Here is a 15,989-nt window from a genome sequence, read left to right as displayed (position 1 = left end):
GAGCACTGCCGTCCCCAGCGGCTCCGGCCCCCGGCTGAGCACCACCGGTTCCTCCCTCCCTATTTTCCCGGACATGTCCGGCTTTTTGGGATTTCCTCTCGGACGGGGATTTGAGGCCCAAAAAGCCGGACATGTCTGGGAAAATCCGGACGTATGGTAACCCTATCTGATTCAGACTCTCGGATAAGAGGAAATATGTTAACCTAGCCGATAAAGCTCACTGAAAGAATGGGGTAGGGATCTTGGGCCAGGTTCTGCTTTTACAATCCATTGATTGAGACCAGAACTGGGCCCAGTTGAGGGTAAACGTGGGTAAACCCACTTCTCATTTGGGGATTATGGAGGTTAGGTTAGTTTATCCACTTCTTTTTTTACCTGTACACCACTGTGCTCCAGGGTGTCCAGGGCTATACATGAGATAGGACCAAACGCTTCTATATTTTACCTGGCTTTGACAAGAGCATTAGATGGTGGTTTTCCACCCGGGCAAAGCTGGGGACAAATTCCTCTGAATTCCTCCGAGAGACACTGTACGTGTCCCAGGAGACTGGCTTTTCATGTTTTTCCCTTCCTCACAGCCCTTACCCCAGCCACCTGAGAGGCCTGTTATGGATCTAATTGGGAAGCAGCTTCCGACTCAGGCTGATCTGCCTGGGTGGTTCACGTGCGTCATGTGCAAAGTGCCAGAAATCCCCCCGGGTTTCCTCCTAGCAGCGGATATGGCACCGCAGTGGCTAGGGCAGGCAGCAGCCTTTGGTCTTCCCTAGGCTGTGTCCTGGGCGCGTCGCCTGCTGCCTCAACTCATCGGAGCGCGGCCATGATGAACGTTCGGTACCTCAGTGACTGCCTACAGCGCCTGTGGTAGCGGGTGGGATGGCAATGGGGCAGTTTGCTTGGACCAGGACTTTAGATCATACAGTTTGGCGGTCCTGTCTGTAACTCACTCTCCCAGTCTCTTTCTGTCTAGAGCAAGGAATGCTGCATTCCCATCAATCACAATGGCTCCTATCCTGCAGCCCATACACCGGCAAAACTCACGCTAAAGCCTGTGGGGCCAGATCACTAGCAGGGGCACATAGGGGGCCTGCCCCACTCTCCTTAGATCTCGGAAGCCCCCCTCCTTGGGGTCAGGAATCTGCAGCCGGTGTGGGGCAGGCGTCGGGCAGCACGAGGAGAGTCAGTGCGGGCGGGGGTCTGCAGCCGGCGTGGGGCAGGCGTCGGGCAGCACGAGGAGAGTTAGTGCGGGCGGGGGTCTACAGCCGGCGTGGGGCAGGCGTGGGGCAGCACGAGGAGAGTCAGTGTGGGCGGGGGTCTGCAGCCCGGTGTGGGGCAGCAGGAGGAGAGTTAGTGTGGGCGGGGGTCTACAGCCAGCGTGGGGCAGGTGTGGGGCAGCACGAGGAGAGTCAGTGCGGGCGGGGGTCTGCAGGCGGCGGGCAGCATTCACTGGGGTTGGAGGGGTGGTGGTGTAGGATGCACATCTTCTCCGGAAGCCCTGCGGTGTTGCCTGACCAATGGATTGGGTGTTACTTAGTGTTTCCAATTTAACATGGTGGGGGTTGCCAGGGTTCAGCTGCCTCCGGATTGGCCACAGCCTGGTAGTTTGTTTGAGAGCGAGGCTCTCTGTGCATGCGGGAATGACGCTCGCACTTCGGGAAGGCCGTCTGAATTTGTCAGGGTTGTATTAGCACAATTAGCTAATCACAAACACTGTGACCTAGCAGAGCAGCCCGAGGGTAATCCAGCGCTCAGATGTTCCCATCACCCTTTGCGGGGAGCCCCGTAGTAGGTGAATAACCCACGAGTGGTCCTTGGCCTGGTGGGTTCCCGGAAATCTCCCTGGGGTTCATTGGCCAAGTACCCACTTTTATAATGGGTTACACTAACGCCCTCTATACCTCATGCATATGCAATAGGGATTTCAGCCTCTTTTCCTTATCTACCCTTCCTCACCCTACTAATGTTGGGGGGCTCTTCTCCCATAGGTTACTAGGCCATTTACTTCAAGCTGATGCTCTTACTGTAAAATATCCAAAGCTGCTACAAACTGTTGTCTTGTGGTACCTGTCAGCTGTTCAGCAGCACTAGATGGAGCATTCTGACTGGTGGCATCTGTGATACAGGGTCACTGCTGTCTTGTGGAACCTTATGATAGAAGGTCACTTCCTGGTTAATTGCTTATGTTAAGTCTTTAGGCCTTAGGGCTCAGCTCTCTTTGTCCTATAGACTTAAGGCCTGTAGGTTTTTGAGTTATTGCCTTACTCCATAACTATAGGTCACCTAGCACAGGGGTTCGCAATCTTTTTCTTTCTGAGGCCCCTCCAACATGCTATAAAAACTCCACGGCCCACCTGTGCCACAATAAAGGGTTTTCTGCATATAAAAGCCAGAGCCAGCGTTAGGGGGTAGCAAGCAGGGCAATTGCCTGGAGCCCCACACCACGGGGCCCCCCGCGAAGCTACATTGCTCAGACTTCAGCTTCAGCCCCAGGTGGTTGGACTCAGGGTCCTGGGCTTCAGCCCCATGCAGTGGGATTTTGTCTTTCTGCCCTGGGCCCCAGCGAGTCTAATGCTGGCCTGCTTGGTGGCCTGCCTGAAACCTGCTCATAGCCGCCCAGGGGGCCCCAGACCCCTGGTTGAGAACCACTGACCTAGCATATGTCTATATATCCATATGGGCTACATCAGAAAAATCAGCCTGTGGCTGCATTCGCTCTTCTGTTGATTCTCTCTGTGCCTTCCAAGGGAGTGTGTTCAGGGGCAGATGCCGCTGGGGAAAACCTTGGTAGAGGAGCCAGGGATCCCAGAGCTGGTACCGGGCTCCCCCAGGGTGTGGGCTCAGAACCACTGGCTGTTCCATGAGGAGGAATCGGGGGCAAATCCTGTGCCCCAGTGAAATGATCCAAGTTAAAACTCCACGAGGGGATGCTATGGAGTCTCTGCCCTCCAAGTCCTCTCCCCAGCCACCATATCCCCAGGAGTGGTAATCCAGACTCATGAAGGTTGCATCCATGTAGGTAGCTGAGAGCAGAACTTGACTCAGTGGAAGTTTGGACTGTGTAATGACCACAGGATTCGGCTTTGCCAACATTTCAAAGTCCTGCAGGGGAACCCCTCTCCCACCTTGTGTACTGGCATGGCTGCTCCAGTCCTCCTGCCCTTGCCACGCGTGTTGGACTGATGGGTTAGTAGGTAAAAGATCCATTACCGTTCAGAACATGCCCCGCTAGGTCCCTGTGACTAGCACCGGGAGCTCAGCTACTGAACGTTCTCCAGGGTCGCTGAATACATTTTTAACTTTAAAGCCCTTGGGCAGGAGGGAAAGTTGTTCCTAAAGGTGCTTATGAGCCAGTAAACAAGCTTAGGACAGCAGGAAGGTGTGGGGCTATTATTAGACCTCACTTGTTCCTTGCTGTGGTGCCATCACCATGTCCCTCGGTGCAGCCCTTAGCAACCTCGGTACTGATCTCGCCAAGCTCGGGTCAATCCCTGGCATTCACCTTGAAACGACCCTGACTGAGTTCCTGATCTCTGTCGCTTTTTGCACTGAGAGGAGCTCTCAATACCTGTTCAGGAGCCCGTTGCTTCAGGACATGACCCGAGCACGTGTGTCTTCTGGAGGGTGACACAGTGGTGACCCCATGAAATCATGCCCTCGAGGGATGACGTTGTGTGGCTGTGTGTCATTGCTGGGCTGTTGCGAGTTGATGCGACAATGCAGCCTTGTGCTGTGTTGCCCTAGGATAATGACTATACCTCGTGTTTATGCAGCACCTTTTATTTCATGCTCCCAAAGTAGTTTCCAAACGTTAAGTCCCACAACACCCCTATAAGCAGAGGTCACAGTGAGTCAGCGGCAAAACTGGGAATAGAAGAACCCAGGAGTCCTGACCCCCAGTCCAGTGCTGCAACCATTAGAGCAGGGGTGGGCAAACTTTTTGGCCTGAGGGCCACATTGGGGTTGCGCAACTGTATGGAGGGCGAGGTAGGGAAGGCTGTGCCTCTCCAAACAGCCTGGCTCCTGCCCCCTACCCACCCCCTCCCACTTCCCACCCCCTGACTGCTCCCCTCAGAACCGTCCACCCATCCAACCCCCCTTCTCCCTGTCCCCTGACTGCCCCGACCCCTATCCACACCCCCACCCCCTGACAGCCCCCCTGGGACTCCCACCCCCTATCCAACCGTCCTCTGCTCCTCATCCCCTGACCAGCCCCTCCCGGGACCCCCCGTCCCTAACTGCCCCCGGGATCCCACCCCCTTGCCCACCTCCTCCGCTTCCCGCCCCCTTACCAGCAGCAGGAGCTTGCAGCTGCGACACCCAGCCAGAGCCAGCTGCTCTTCCCACGCTGCCCAGCGGAAGCGGCGGTCCAGAGCGTGGCCCATGTGGCTGCGGGGGAGGAGGGAACAGCGGGGAAGGGGCCAGGGACTAGGCTCCCCGGCCAGGAGCTCAGGGGCCGGGCAGGACGGTCCCGTGGGCCGGATGTGGCCCACTGGCCGTAGTTTGCCCATGTCTGCACTAGACACACACTCTGATCATCTAAATGCAGGACCCCGTGATTGTCCTCCAAGGTGGCAGGACAGACCCATGGAACTCGGGCCTATCCCATGATACTCCGAGAACTGTGGATGTAAATACACCTCTACCCTGATATAATGCGGTCCGATATAACGCGAATTCGGCTATAATGGGGTAAAGCCGTGCTCCAGGGGACGGGGATGCTTTACCTCGTTGTATCTGAATTTGTGTTACCGCAAGTGATTCCTCTGCGCCCGCTCGGTACTTGCTGCGGCCCTCCCTGGGGCTCTCCCACTCCAGTTCACCTCCGCTCTGCCTCCTCCCACAAGCGCGCCACAGCTCCGCTTCTTCTCCCTCCCAGGCGTGCTGCGCCAATCAGCTCGTGGGAGGAGGCGGAGCGGAGGTGAGCTGGGGCAGGGGGGCCGCAGCAAGTAAGGAGAGGAGGGGGCAAAGAGGAACCGCTCCCCGCCCCAGCTCACCTCCTCTCTGCCGCCGCCTCCTCCCACAAGCACACCGCTCAGCTCCACTTCTCCTCCCTCTGGCGCGGCCAGCCTGGGAGGGAGAGGGGAGAAGCGGAGCTGTGGTGCGCTCGTGGGAGGAAGCGGAATGGAGGTGTGCTGGGGCAAGGGGCCCCGGGGAGGGCCGCAGCAAGTAATGGGGAGCGCAGAGGAACTGCTCCAGCTCATCTCCGCCTCCTCCCCTGAGCGCTCCGCCACTGTTCCGCATCTCCCCCCTCGCATCCCCCCCAGGATTGCTGGGCCAACAGCTGATTGGTGCGGCAAGCCTGGAAGGGAGGGAGGGGGACGCGGAGCGGCGGCGATGGGCTCAGGGAGGAGGCGGAGGTGAGCTGGGGCGGGGAGCAGTTCCTCTCCCTACCCCGGTATAACGTGGTCTCACCTATAACACGGTGAGATTTTTTTGGCTCCTGAGGACCGCGTTAAATCGGGGTAGAGGTGTACTTCCAGCCCAGTTGTAGCTCTTAGCCATTGCTCTATGTTGTGGGATGGTTTTGAGTTGTCCCACCCTAGCAGGGGCCCTGGGAGGTTTTATCAATCACAGGGAGCCAGTGCCTTCAGGACCTTCACAGCAGCTGTAAGGGGGAGTGTGCCCACCCCACCGCTAGACCCCTTCAGTACCATCATGCCTCTGGGCAGAGCCACTTCCTCTGCCCCCTTAGCGGGGCTAGCAGGAAGTAGCCTCTGTGCTCAGGACGCGATCCTTGCAGAGAGGTTCCCTGTGGCCACCTGCCTCTGCAGCGGCTGGGCACAGCCAGGCCCCTAAGATGGTTGCCCTGAGAGAGCAGGTGGCCCTTGGAGCTGCTTCACCTGTGTGTCCTGCTGCCCAGCTCTGTAACATGGTGGCCCCGCTGCAAGAGGCCTCATTTAAATACAAACAACTGTGCTCTGGCTTGCATGGGAGCGGTTGTCAAGGAGGTTGTCAGGGAGGCTGACATCAGAGATCCCGTCCCTATAGATTATTGTACAGTGGCAGGATCTGTTCCTCATCTGCAAATGAGACAAGAGGGCACCCAGAGGAAACCCTGAGGGCACTTTGCGTCATTGACCCAGGTTGCCTAGCACCGCTGGGACTGGGGAGGGAGGGCCGATTGGCTTCGGGTTTGCATTTTCCCAGGGTGGCCTGTTGGAGAGCCAAACAGTGCTGAGAACTGAGCCGGGGAGGAGAGCGGCAGAGGCGATGGCTGGCGACGCGTCGGAGCTTGAACTCCCCTTCGTCCAGGACGTCCAGCTCACCAAGTGCATGCGGCTGCGGGCGCAGAGCCTCCAGCAGAGGAACGAACGGCCGCAGGATGGCGAGAAGCTGCTGCGGCCCAACGAGTACATCTACCGGGTGGATTTCGTCCGGCAGCACAACCTGCACTTCCTGCGCTGGAAGATCCAGATGGAGAAAGCAGGGAAGTTAATCGTGACGGGCACCTCCCAGCACTGGACACCTGACCTCACCAACCTCATGAACAGGCAGCTGCTGGAGCCGGTGGGCATCTTTTGGAAGAAGCCAGGGACCAAGGAAATGGAGTGTAACGAGGCAGATGCCCAGGAGTTTGGGGAGAGGCTGATGGAGCTGGCCAAGATCCGCAAGGTGATGTACTTCCTCCTCTCCTTCACCGATGGCCTCGACCCAGCCCACCTCAAGTGCTCCGTAGTGTTCAAAGCCTGATCTGTACCTGGGCAGATCCCTCACCTCTTGCCCCCAACAGTGTCTCTCTTCATGTTTCTTTCTCTTCGCTTTGATTCAGTGATTGGTCATTTCTTTTAAAGGGACAGCACCACAAAATTTGCCCTGTTGATTTGCAGCCGGCAGTCATGGTTTGAGAATAGCCAAGTGACTATAACGCTGCCCCGGCTGCCCTCCACTGTCCCGGGAGACTTTCCCCAACAGGTTGTGTCTTGTGGCTGAATGGATGGAGAGGACGGTTGCTTTAGTAGCCTAGAACGCAGTATTGCACGCTAGTTAATTCAGCTGTGCAAGGCGAGCTGTTTGACTGGCAGCCTGCTGAGATGGGGCCGAGCTGGCTTGGAAGCTGTGGGGCTGCCTTGATCAAACCCGACCAACTGCCTTACATAGACGTTAAGGGTCCAGTGGAAATATCAAGGATCTCTACCGCACATCGTCGTGTGGCGTAAGGGAGGTGACGCAGACCGGCGCTTTGAGCTCCACTCTCAAGGCCATCATTTTCAAAAGTGTCTGGAGCTGTGGAGCCCAGCACCTCTGAAAATTATGCCCCAGGGAGTCTCGAGGTGCCCCTCATGCCCTCACCTAATGCGTCGGAAATCAATGGCCACTTTTGCAAATTTCAGGCCTGCTGGTCAAACCCCAGTGAGGACTTCAGGCTTTGGGCCGATGTTAGTGTCAGCAGCTCATCTGTTCCCTGCTGCACAGCGAGTAACTCTCACGGTGCATTTGCCTTGCTGTGGTACAAATTGAACTCGGGGACAATGTGCTGCCTGGGGATGTTAGGTATTGAAAACAGTTGGAAGGTCAATCTGCTGCAGGGTGTCGAGCTAGGAAAGTTATAGGGGCAGAGCAAAGGTTTCTGAGCAGAGTTTAACCCTTTGTAGCTCTGAGCCAGATGCGAGTCTTCTGCAGCGCTCTTCCTTTGTAGAGTACAGTACAGGTATGTGATCTCTCCAAGCTCACATAGAAATATATTGATTATTAATGATTTACCTAGGGTTGTAAGCTTGCCCAGTGCTTTACAAGCGATAGAATAAAACTTCCCTCGCACCAAAGAGCTTACAACCTAAGGGACTGTTACTGCTAACACTTCCTGCCCTGCATAGAGCTTTGTAGGGGGTGTCGCCACATGCACCGTGGTCTGGTGTATAGGCTACATGGGTGGAAGCTGGAGACCTGGATTCTCTTCACAGTACTACCATTTTGCAGCTTGATGTGTGAATTTGGACAAGTCACTGAACTGCTCTGTGCCTCAGTTTCCCCTCTGTGAAAGAGGTGATGATATGGACCCTATTTTGTAACGCAGTTTAAGAGCCACAGATGAAAAGTGCTATGGAAATGCTAAGTACATGCTACTCTTTGTCTTATGGTCCTGAACAGGATTACACCTGAGAGTGTTTGTAGGAATAAGCACTGGTTGTTCCGGAGGTATATATTATGTCATTGCATGAAAAACAAACCCACCTCAGCTCAGTTCTCAAGCTTTGATCTCACCCACAGTTCATCCTTATTTTTATAGCTGATCTATACAAGCGTCCCCGTGCAGGGGATGGGGAAAGCTCATTTCTTTGCCAAAGAGAGACTCTGAACTGCAAGGCGACTGTGGAAGCGGCTGGTGTGGCAGCCACTGCATACGCAGCAGTGGTGTGGGGCAGGAAGGCAGGCAAATGTGCCGGAGAGTCACGCAAGCTGGTGAGACCACATCAGTCATGTGCGGAAGAGAGCTCCCTTAACTGCGGTACCAGAGTAACACGGGTCTCTCCAGGAGAAAATAACATGGCAGGTGCATTCTTCTGGGCTGTCACTTTTATTTGTTCGCTCTCTCTGTCTTTGTTTAGAGCCGTTCCCTGAAGAAATGAGACACCCGGTGATCAGGAGTAGAAGTTTTTCCTATTCCCTTTTGTCACAAAATGTAGCAACTTTGGGCCAGATTTTGCTCTGGGATTTTAACAGCAACCTTCCACTGAAACCCACCCACACACATCCCAGAGCATAGTTTGGCTCCTGGCCTGAAATGCCACATGGGCCAATCAGACTGTCCCAGCTCTAGCCATTACCGAAATCGCTGTTACGAGTCGTCAGGACACTTTAATGGTAATTCATTGCTTGTGTCTCACCGCCTGTGTCGAGTTCATGCTGCGCTTATCCTGCTGGGTATGTATTTGTGTACAATGGAAAATAAAAGCCCTTGAGGAATGAGGTTGGATGTGTCTCCCTCTGACCTAAAATGCCCTGGTCTTGCACACAATAAAGGAGAACCCATCAATCTTCACCCCATGATTTTTAGGTGTCTTCTCCCATACACACACACTGCAAAGCTTAAGATCTGTAAAACGTAATAACTTCGTTCCTGGAGTGAGCTGTGTAGCTGGATATTTAGCTCCACATGTAGCTTTCGAGTGAGAGAGAGAATGTTCAGATTCCTCGGTGTATCTCAGATCCACATCACACATAAGTCGGTTTCGGGGATGGGATGTTAGCCAATCTCCATGCCCCTGGAGCAGTACCAGTGTCCACTAGCCGAGGGTCTGGCCTCATTACTGAAACTGACCTTCTGCACAGGGGTGAGCAGAAAGTCCCGAGGGCCCCTTTATCCTCAGAAAATGGCTTAAGTGATGCACCAGCCTTTCTGCACAGAGATGGGCTTCACCGGGTTTTTATGTAGTCTTATGACAGGCACAGCTTGGGTCTTCCTCCTTCGGAGTTGGGGAACCCCCCCTGGAGAGAGCCCCGCTCCTCCTCCTGTTAGGAAATGACATTCCTGAGTTCTCCCCACCAGGACCATTCTTCCCAGTCACAGATGCCTCGATTCTTAATTGGCATTTACTGTTTTAAAAAAAACAACCAAACCATTCCCCAAGCTCTCCTGAAAATCAGACCCGGACCGGTGTGGTTATTGGGCCTCTGCTTTCCTTCCCTTTGTCAGTCATTCCCCCCACAATGCATGTTGCGTTGTTGGAGTCTGGGGGCTCCTTGAATCGAGGCACAGAGATGAGCTCCTACAGCACCCACTCATTCCCACAGTCCTGTCCCAGCCTGCCCTAGGCTCAGTGGAAAACCTGGGGTGGATTCTCTGGGGCAGTCTCTTCTCTAGTTGTTCCAAAGTCATGGTTAGGAGAAGAGGTTACAAGGGCATGAAGGGGACGTGGTGGTTCAGTGGTGTGTACCAGCCATGACGTGTCCTCCCATGGGACTCTTGGGGGCTATGAGTCACAATGCACAAATGCCCGGCCGCCCTGCCCATACTACATACACCACCGTGCTTTTGTGATCATAGTGTGACTCTCTGACTTGACCCTCTTGCAGCAAACATGGCTTGGGCTGGGCCTTCTCCGCTGTCACTGAACTGTGTGCACATACTCGCCACCCTGTGTTTGGAGCAGTGCTTCCTGGGAATTCCAGGGGGCTGTCCCATGGAGTGACTTGCATTCTGGGCTGGTATATGACACAGCGAGCCAGGTCTGGCTAAACCAGTCTACAGTGCACAAAGTAAATGGTGAGCGGGATGGCGACCGAAGGCAGCCATGTGTCCACGCCTCTGTCAAGACGAACCAGGGCTAGTTACTAAGAAAGTAAGAACCCAGCGGTCTGCAGATCATGGAGGTGTTTGTAGCGACTTCATGGTTCGGCTTCTCCTGGGATTTTCTCTGAAATCCCTCTGTGCTGTGCTTTAATGACTGAAGTTAGGCTCCAGGTTTGGCATCACAATCTGTGCTGTTTTGTGAGTGAAGTAGCTACAGGTGTTTGCAAGAGGCAATGTTTTAAAATGCTCCTTTATTTCATATTATTATTTGGAAGTTTTGCCTTATTTTCCTCATTTCTGTGGCTTCCTCTGGCTGAACGAATCCCGTCCCCACGAACGCCATGCATCAAATGCCAACGCTTATTCTGATAACATCTCACATAGAGACTGTGGAGGCAAAACTGGGCAGCTGGGTGCATGGAGGTGGGTTGTGAGGAGAGATGGGACTCTGGGGAGAGGGGGATGAGCAGGGATGGGGGCACAGCAGGGGTGGGGTACCAGGCAAATTGAGGCAGTGTCAGGGTTAGCAGGGGATGGTGGGGAAACAGGCTTGTGTGTGGGTGAGGCTGGAGATGCAGGGGTGGGAGGTGGGGTGTGTGTGTCTGTGGCTGGGCAAGGAGCCTGGGGCAGAGAGAAGGTCAGTGTCCCTGCACCAAAGGCCTTGGAGCAGCGCCATAGGAACCAACCAGGTATTTACATATCAAGAGCCACCTACGCCCCTACTTCCTTGAGGCATTGGGGAGGTTAGAAATCAGCACAATGGGGATCCCTTCAAGTGCAAATGCCTTGGCACAGAAGTACTGGGCTTCCCTCGCTGCCTGCATAATACTGATTTACCCCAACAATCCCCCATCCTTGATCATCACACCGTTCTCCCCTCTGCCTTCCTGTGATGGGGTGGGACTCACCACTGCGGTGCCCCCTGCTGGCTGTCCCGGGGATCAGCTCTGCTAGCCAGTGCGCCACCGTCACGTCTGCTCCAGCGACCCATGTTACTCCTAGGGCCGCGGCATCCTCGGCATGACACAGCCCTCTGTCTGCGCCACACTCTGTGCTCCCCCCTTGCAGGGGAATGTCATAGTCCCTTAGTTCAGCCACTTCCTCCACGGCGAGTGGAGGCGGCGGGAACCGGGCTCACCCCCTACTCTGGGTCCCAGCCCAGGGACCCTGTAGATGCTGCTTGCGGTACCCCCTCTGACTCCTGTGCAGCCTCCCAGGGGCTCTATTAACCCTGTAGAGCCCAGTGTGGGGCAGGTGCCTTATCACACCCCCATACTCACCCAGCTGCCCCCAGCTTTCCCAACAGCTCCACTTCGCCCAATCTCCATTCCCCCAGCACAAGTAGCTGTACTGGGTCAGAATTCAGCCTGCTCGCTTTTCTCAGCCTTGTTCCTATTATTATTATTATCATAGTGGCTAGGAGCCCCAATCATGGACCAGAACTCCATTGTGCCAGGTGCTGTACAAACAGAACACAGAGACAGGCCCTGTCCCAAAGAGCTGACAGTCTCAGAATAAGGCAAGGGTCAACAGATGGGGGGAACAAGGAAACAATGAGATAGTACTGGTCAACAAGGCACTATTTCACTTCTCCTGTATGTAAGTAACGAGCTACACTGGGCTTTTGAAAGGAGTTTAAGGAAGTTAGGCTCCCAATCCTAGCCAAACCTCCTTCTGTTCGATTCAAGAGCCCGTCTCCAGTCAGAAATCTCAGCCCCTTGTAGACCATGACGAAGTCCTCTCCACAGTCACCTTTAGATTCGCACCCCTACATGAGGAATGGTCACATTTTCTAATCTATAGTCACTGTTGTTAATCTTTTAGAAATCATGAAAACATTTTTGTTCGGCTTTTTATTCCCCTCCAAACTTCTTTTTCTTTAGCAGAGCTGTTATAGTAGCAGCTAGGAACCCACTTCAGAGATCAAGACTCCATTCTGCTAGGTGTGTACAGACAGGTAACGCAGAAAACAGTCTCTGAAGACAGCTTACGCCAGGGGTGGGCAAACTTTTTGGCCCGAGGGCCACATCGGGGTTGCGAAACTGTATGGAGGGCCAGGTAGGGAAGGTTGTGCCTCCCCAAACAGCCTGGCCCCTGCCCCCTATCTGCCCTCTACCACTTCCTGCCCCCTGACTGCCCCCCTCAGAACCCCTGACCCATCCAACCCCCCCTGCTCCTTGTCCCCAGGGATCCCCTTCCTGGGATCCCCTGCCCCTAACTGCCCCTGGGACCCCACCCCCTATCCAATCCCCCTGCTCCCAGTCCCCTGAGTGCCCCGACCCCTATCCACACCCCCGCCGCCTGACAGGCCCCCCCGGGACTCCCACGCTTATCCAACCCCCCCATTCCCTGTCCCCTGACCGCCCCCGCCAGAACCTCTGCCCCATCCAACTGCTTCCTGTCCCCTGACTGCCCCCCAGGACCTCCTGCCCCTTATCCACCCCCCCGGCCCCAGCCCCCTTACCATGCCGCTCTGGCCGGAGCCAGACACGCTGCCCTGCTGCTTGCACGGCGGTGTGGCTGTGGGGAAGGGGGGACAGCAAGGGAGGGGCCGGGGGCTGGCTAGCCTCCCCAACCAGGAGCTCAGGGGCTGGGCAGGACGGTCCCACGGGCTGGATCAGGTTGAAAAGGGAGAGACAGGAAAGAGGCAAGCAAGGATTGGGTGAAGAGGAGGATGAAGAAACACTAGAACTGGAATTAGCCAAAAAGCAGAAGTCTTGGCTGGCTGCTTTCCTGCCCAGTACCAGCTGGGAATGATCTGTGGTATTAGGACAGAGAGAGGTTTTAAGGCCCCAGTTCAGGAAGACACTTTAGTACTTGCTCAACTTTATGCACATGTTTGAATGCTGTCCTGAATAGGGACGCTTTCCTGAATCAAGGCCTGAAAGCAGGGGCTCCATTTACAATTCCAGTGACTATTCCCCCATCTTAATCTGTTTGATGCTTAAATTCCACCTCCTGCACCCATGGCAGCTAATGGCACAAATATCGCTCTGTTTCTGACACTACTTAGCTGTAGCTTCATTAGCTGCGTGTCAATTTCCCCTCTCGCCCTCTGTTCCTGTTTGATTGGTTGCTAATGGGCTTTCAAGGTGATATTGAATGACTTTGCCCTTTTCCTTGACCACAACTAGTGATTTCTGGCATTGTTTCTGCCTTCATTTGGAGTTTGCCGGAGGAGCGCCTGGGGATTCTCTACAGCAAAGTGAAATTGAAGTCATCTCCTTGAAGCCTTGTGATTACAGGCTAGAGCTGCTCAGAGTGAATCTACTATAGCTCAGTGTATCCTGCCATGAGTGATCCTTAACGTTGGCTTGGGCCTCTGTTCCTCCTGAGGAATTGGGGCTTTGGGGGCACCCACTTATCGTCTGGAAGAGAGGAAGGCAGTGTGGCCTAATGAGTAGAGCACTGGGCTGGGACTTGAGCGAGCTGGGTGCTAGTGCCTCTCTGCCACTGGCCTGCTGGGTGGTCTTGGATAGGACATGTCACTGCCCCGTGCCTCAGTTTCCCCATCGTCATATGGGGACAATGATTCTGACCTCCTTTGTAAAGTGCTTTGAAATCTATGGATCAGAAGCCCTGTATATGGGATCGGTATTTTCATTATTATAATGGCACACTGCAGCACCCCTTCTATGGAAGGTGTAAAACCCACAAACTACTTCTAGGTTCATTGCCGGTGCTGCTCTGAGAGGAGTGATGAACTGGTGCTCTAAGACATTGGGTGGAGACTTAGGAGATCTAAGTTCTTTTCCCTGCTCTGCCACAAGCTTCCTGTGTGACCTTGGGCAAGTCACATCACCTCTCTGTGCCTCAGTTTCCACTCCCATCCTTCGTCTTATGAGCTCTTTAGGGCAGGGACCATCTCCCACTATGTGTATGTACAGCACCTAGCACAAGGGGGATCTTGATTGGAGCCTCTAGGGGACACTACAATCCCCGAGCTCCTGCCCAGCTAAGCACTATTCTCTGGGGTTCAGAGCTTATATCTCAGGTCAAGCCCAGCCCAAGTCAGTTGTGGTCAACAGCCCTCATCACTTAACAGCGGTTCTGGGCCCTGGGTGAAAAGAGTTGGTGGTGTCAGCCTAGGATCCACCTCACTAACCCCTCGGGAATCCATGCAGTGAGACCAAGGGCCGAACAGACTGGGGAGACTTAGCCTGGGGCAGTGCGGAGGCATGTTGGTGAGGCTGCACAGGGAATTTGCAGTGCTGCTGCTGCTGGTTTCTGCAGCTCCAACGCTGCTCCTGTTGACATCTGTGGTGCTGGACATTTTCACCAGCCTTTCCAAATAAAGGGCTGTAAGTGGAGAGGTTGGGCTCTGAGATTTCTCGAGAGCTCTTGGGCACTGGGCAGGCCTCCTGCTGGGCATGGCTGCGTTAAACCCTAGCTGGGAAGCCACCTGTAAGAAATGTTTTAATGACTCACAGACCTGCATGAATAGTGAGTTGATTACCACAATGGCCCAATAGGACGATTAATTAGTGTGATCTGCAGTCAGGAGCGACTGGATGGGGAGGTGGGTTTGAGTGGTGTATAATCCGTTACTGGCAGCTTCCCAGGGGGAGCGCAGATGTCTTCATTGACACTAACTGCTCATGGAAATCTCAAAACCCTCCAGAGAGTGACTCAGTCTCAGGCTCTCTCTGTTCAGTCTCCATTGATCAGAACCACTTCAGCGAGCTGCGCTGGCAGGGTGAAGGACTGCAGCAAACTGCGCTGGCCGGGTGCGGTACTACGGTGAGTTACACTCGTGGGGTGCGGTACTGTGGCGAGCTGCGCTGGCCGGGTGCGGTACTACGGTGAGTTACACTCGTGGGGTGCGGTACTGCGGCGAGCTGCGCTGGCCAGGTGCGGTACTACGGTGAGTTACACTCGCGGGGTGCGGTACTGTGGCGAGCTGCGCTGGCCGGGTGCGGTACTACGGTGAGTTACACTCGCGGGGTGCGGTACTGTGGCGAGCTGCGCTGGCCGGGTGCGGTACTACGGTGAGTTACACGCGCGGGGTGCGGTACTGCGGCGAGCTGCGCTGGCCGGGTGCGGTACTGCGGCGAGTTACACTCGTGGGGTGCGGTACTGTGGCGAGCTGCGCTGGCCGGGTGCGGTACTACGGTGAGTTACACTCGTGGGGTGTGGTACTGCGGCGAGCTGCGCTGGCCAGGTGCGGTGCAGTGAGCTGCGCTGACAGGGTGTGGTACTACGGTGAGTTATACTCGTGGGGCGCGGTACTGCGGCGAGCTGCGCTGGCAGTGTGTGGTACTACGGTGAGTTATACTCGTGGGGCGCGGTACTGCGGCGAGCTGCGCTGGCCGGGTGTGGTACTGCGGTGAGTTACACTCGTGGGGTGCGGTACTGCAGTGAGCTGCGCTGGCGGGGTGTGGTACTGCGGTGAGTTACACTCGTGGGGTGCGGTACTGCGGTGAGCTGCGCTGGCCGGGTGCGGTACTACGGTGAGTTACACTCGTGGGGCGCGGTACTGCGGCGAGCTGCGCTGGCCAGGTGCGGTGCAGTGAGCTGCGCTGGCAGGGTGTGGTACTACGGTGAGTTATACTCGTGGGGCGCGGTACTGCGGTGAGCTGCGCTGGCGGGGTGTGGTACTGTGGTGAGTTACACTCGCGGGGTGCGGTACTGCAGCGAGCTGTGCTGGCGGGGCGTGGTACTGCAGCGAGCTGCGCTGGCAGGGCGTGGTACTGCGGTGAGTTACACTCGTGGGGTGCAGTACTGTGGTGAGCTGTGGTGGCAGGGTGCGGTACTGCAGCGA

At 55.3% G+C, this 15,989-nt stretch overlaps 2 protein-coding genes across 3 annotated transcripts in view; both read left to right on the top strand.

The window, feature by feature from the left end:
* The window catches only part of CAPN5 (calpain 5), a 125,732-nt gene that overhangs the window by 83,108 nt on the left and 26,635 nt on the right, over nt 1-15,989 (top strand). The window lies entirely within an intron of this gene.
* On the top strand, nt 6,208-6,712 carry OMP (olfactory marker protein). Its single transcript, XM_054015819.1, has one exon. It carries the CDS (start codon nt 6,208-6,210, stop codon nt 6,685-6,687), a length of 480 nt encoding a protein of 159 aa, XP_053871794.1. The 3' UTR covers nt 6,688-6,712.

Source organism: Malaclemys terrapin, chromosome 1 (genome assembly GCF_027887155.1).
Source record: "Malaclemys terrapin pileata isolate rMalTer1 chromosome 1, rMalTer1.hap1, whole genome shotgun sequence".
NCBI lineage: Eukaryota > Metazoa > Chordata > Testudines > Emydidae > Malaclemys > Malaclemys terrapin.
This window is presented reverse-complemented; position numbering and strand designations above follow the sequence as displayed.

Excerpts from the sequence above, each read along its gene's own strand:
- OMP (XM_054015819.1), top strand. The coding sequence starts at position 6,208 with ATGGCTGGCGACGCGTCGGAGCTTGAACTCCCCTTCGTCCAGGACGTC.